The sequence below is a fragment of the Vicia villosa genome, unplaced genomic scaffold (assembly GCF_029867415.1).
Source record: "Vicia villosa cultivar HV-30 ecotype Madison, WI unplaced genomic scaffold, Vvil1.0 ctg.001966F_1_1, whole genome shotgun sequence".
NCBI lineage: Eukaryota > Viridiplantae > Streptophyta > Magnoliopsida > Fabales > Fabaceae > Vicia > Vicia villosa.
In genome coordinates, this window is record NW_026705794.1 from 409573 (window position 1) to 412976 (window position 3404).

At 30.8% G+C, this 3404-nt stretch overlaps 1 protein-coding gene across 1 annotated transcript; it reads left to right on the forward strand.

Moving 5' to 3' along the window:
* Nucleotides 1–1863: 1863 nt before the first annotated feature.
* LOC131637312 (uncharacterized) lies at nt 1864–2967 on the forward strand. Its single transcript, XM_058907901.1, has one exon. It carries the CDS (start codon nt 2053–2055, stop codon nt 2569–2571), a length of 519 nt encoding a protein of 172 aa, XP_058763884.1. The 5' UTR covers nt 1864–2052; the 3' UTR covers nt 2572–2967.
* The last annotated feature ends 437 nt before the right edge of the window (nt 2968–3404 follow it).

The window sequence follows — 3404 nt, forward strand, 5'->3', positions numbered from 1 at the left end:
TCATTGATTTTTGGAAAGATATATGGTTATACTCTGAGCTCGTGAGAAGTTTGTTTCCTAGATTGTTTTTGCGCAAGTCTCAAGGTTTGCCAAAAATGGATGAAAATGGTTGATGGATTGATGATGATTGGATTGGAATTTAGGGTTAAACTCTAATGATCTCTAGGATGAGGAAGTCCAAGAATTGGATGGTTTATTGAACATTTTGTTGGCTTTTCAACCAAAACATGATATGAAAGATGGTTACGTTCGGTGGAGGAATCCTAAAAGTTTTTCAGTTAAAACTAGCTTCAATAGATCGAAAAAATCTATTATATAGGTTTTTTTTTGAGGAAATTGTTTGTAGAGAATTGTATGGTTTATGGATATCAAATATTCCATGTACGATTCAATTATTCAGGTGGAGATTATTGCAAAACAAGCTTTCAATTAGAGTTGAACTCGCAAAAAGAGGGATCATTAGTGGAAGGCATAACTTATTTTGTGCAATGTGTCGTGGTTTAGAAGAGATCTTTGTGCATCTGTTTTTTAATGTTCATTTGCAATATATGTTTTAACGGAGGTGTTTAGTTGGACTAGCTTGCAGAAGGGAGGAGACATGGATTCGATGGTGAACTATTTAAAGTGGTTTAGACAGTCTTTAAAGGGAAGAGGCAAGAAGAACCTTCAAACTCTAATTTGGATTGTTGTTTGTTGGTCCGTTTAGTTGGAAAGAAATGAAACTCTGTTTAAAGGAAGCGTGTAGAGTGTCTAAGTCTCTGTCTTAGGATTGATTAATAGCTAGGCACAAAGGGCTTGTAATTTACAGTTGGTGGAACCGGGGTGTTAGGCTAATAAATTGTTTGTCTAAGGATTTGGTTACTTGCGAATCTTTTCATAAGCTTGTTTGGGTTTTGTTAGCATGCGTTTGTAGGATCACCCGTTTGTAATTTGGATTGAGTATCCTTTATACTCATTATTACTTAATCTTTGAGGATTGTTATTTTGACACTAAAAAAGTGACCCCAATTACTTACACCGTCGAAAATACTGCATATGAATATGTTTCTTTGTGTCAGAAGAAAGAAAGAAAAATTATTAAACAATTAAAAAATCAAAATTGTATAATGCTACGGTGTAAGTGTTACTAAATGTGTAAGAATATCATTTCTCTTAATCTTTTATTTATTCAAAAAAAATTAAAATAATTTTATGGAATCAATTCATTCAAAATTAATTTTTGTTACATTAGAGCCAAACACACTCTTAGTTTTATGTTAAAATCAATTTTATTTGAGAGTAAATAAAAGCTTTTCTTCATCACTAACTAAATGATCATTACTAAAAATTTACACACCCAATTACGAGAGTAAGAGTTCGAAATCGAATGTTGAATTATTCAATCCAACAATATTGTTTTTATTTTTTCCAATTGAACTAAGATTTGGAGACAAATCTTCTTATACAAACTCTTTCTTATACAAATCTTCTTATACATTGCTTTCATCTAAAAAAATGTTGAAGATACATTGCTGTGTTATACCCGTTAGGTCATTGTTCAGTCACGTGTTACTGTGGCAATGTTCAACTTGTAAAGTATATGCAATGAGAAGAAACACTATAACATGATTATTGAATAGTCTTTAGAAGAAAAGACACAAAAAAGTATACAAACAAAATAGTTCAAAGAAAGTCCAATTCAACAACCAACCCACACCTCTCATTTTCCCAAACAAACTACAACTCACCTACTCCACAATCAAAAGTAAAAGCAACGAAACTAACAAGAAAAACAAAAAATTTGTTTTTTAAATATCAAAATAAAAAAAATAAACACTCACAATCTTCCAAATTTAGAATTTGTAGGGTCAAGTTTGGAAAAACAAAGACAACTCAACATTTGAGTTTGTGAAAACAAAACAAAAGAAACAAAAGCAAAGAAAAAACCAAACTCTCTTTAATACCTCCTCTTCTTCAATCACCTCTATCAAGAAAAATCTTCAACAAAATCATCCATCACTATTCAGTTCTTGTCGTTTTGATTCGTAGTAGAAAAAATAACTCTCATTACCAATGTTGCTAAGAAGTTCTATTACTACTACCAAGAAGTTCTTCAAAACCACATTAAAGAACTTCAAGTCATTCTTCTCATCCGGCTACCAAAAGCTTCCAAAAAGCACTTCTCCTTATAATCAATTATCTTACTGTGAGGCTTCAAATCATGTCATGGACATAGACATGAACATGAACAATGACAATAAAAATGGTAGTTATACCAAGTTGTCTAATGCAAGTCCTTCCAAGGAGAAAAACCAAGTGAAGAAAAGAGAGGTTTTTGACAAGAAAAACAATGAAAAGAGATTGACCCTTCAAGGAGAAAAGCAAAAAGATTCATCATTTATTTCTAAGGCTATGAAAGAGAGAAGATATTGCATGGTGGAAAAGAAGTTAAGGGAATTGGAGATGTTGGATATGAGCAATGAAGAGTATGTGATGGATATTGAAGAAGTTCTTTATTACTATTCAAAACTTACTTCTCCTGCTTATCTTGAAATTGTGGATAGATTCTTCATGGAAATGTACTCAGATTAGTGTGTGAGAGGTTTTGATTTTTCACCATCGGTTTAGTCTGATTTGAGGTCAGTTTTGACATCATATCGAATCGTGATTTTTTCTATCAAATCTATCGTCAATTATCATTGAATCAACTAACGATTGAGGTGTGAGGTTTTGATTTTGTTTATGCTAATTTCTTAACTTGTTTGTTAGATAGAGTCTATGATCATTTAATTTTTTATTTTTTTTTTGAGTTGATTATCATTGATTTGATATTTGTGGATAATAATTAATTGATGTTTTTGTTTGGTGTGTCTAAACAATTGTGATTTATGGTTTATATGTGAAGTTCATTTATTTCATTGATGAATGTATGGATTTGGATAAAGATTCAGAATACTTTTTGGAAGTTGCAAATGTTGAACTATAATAGAAAATATTGATAACTTTGTCAGCTCATTTTTAATCTCAGGCATTTATAAGTTTCACTACCATTTTAAATAATGAAAAGTAAATCAATTTAAAGGTGATCAAGTAATAAAAAAAATAATAAGCACAAAGATTAAATAAACACTGCATATGAATTTGTTTCGATAACTAAAATCAAATGATAACACAACCATTTCTAAGTAGTTGTACTAATCCTTAACAATAGGAAAATTAACTATTCATAATGATCTAAGAAAGAAAAATAGATATGAAAATGGACGGATCTAAAAGCCCATTAAGTGTGTGTAGGAGAAAAATTTTCCTTTTGCTTGAATGGTTATGTTTTGGTGGTTAGCCCAATACAACAATTTTGTACGCACTTTAGGTGGCTTGGATCAACTTTAGACACTTGCCCATAATTTATGTAAGAGACATGGTTT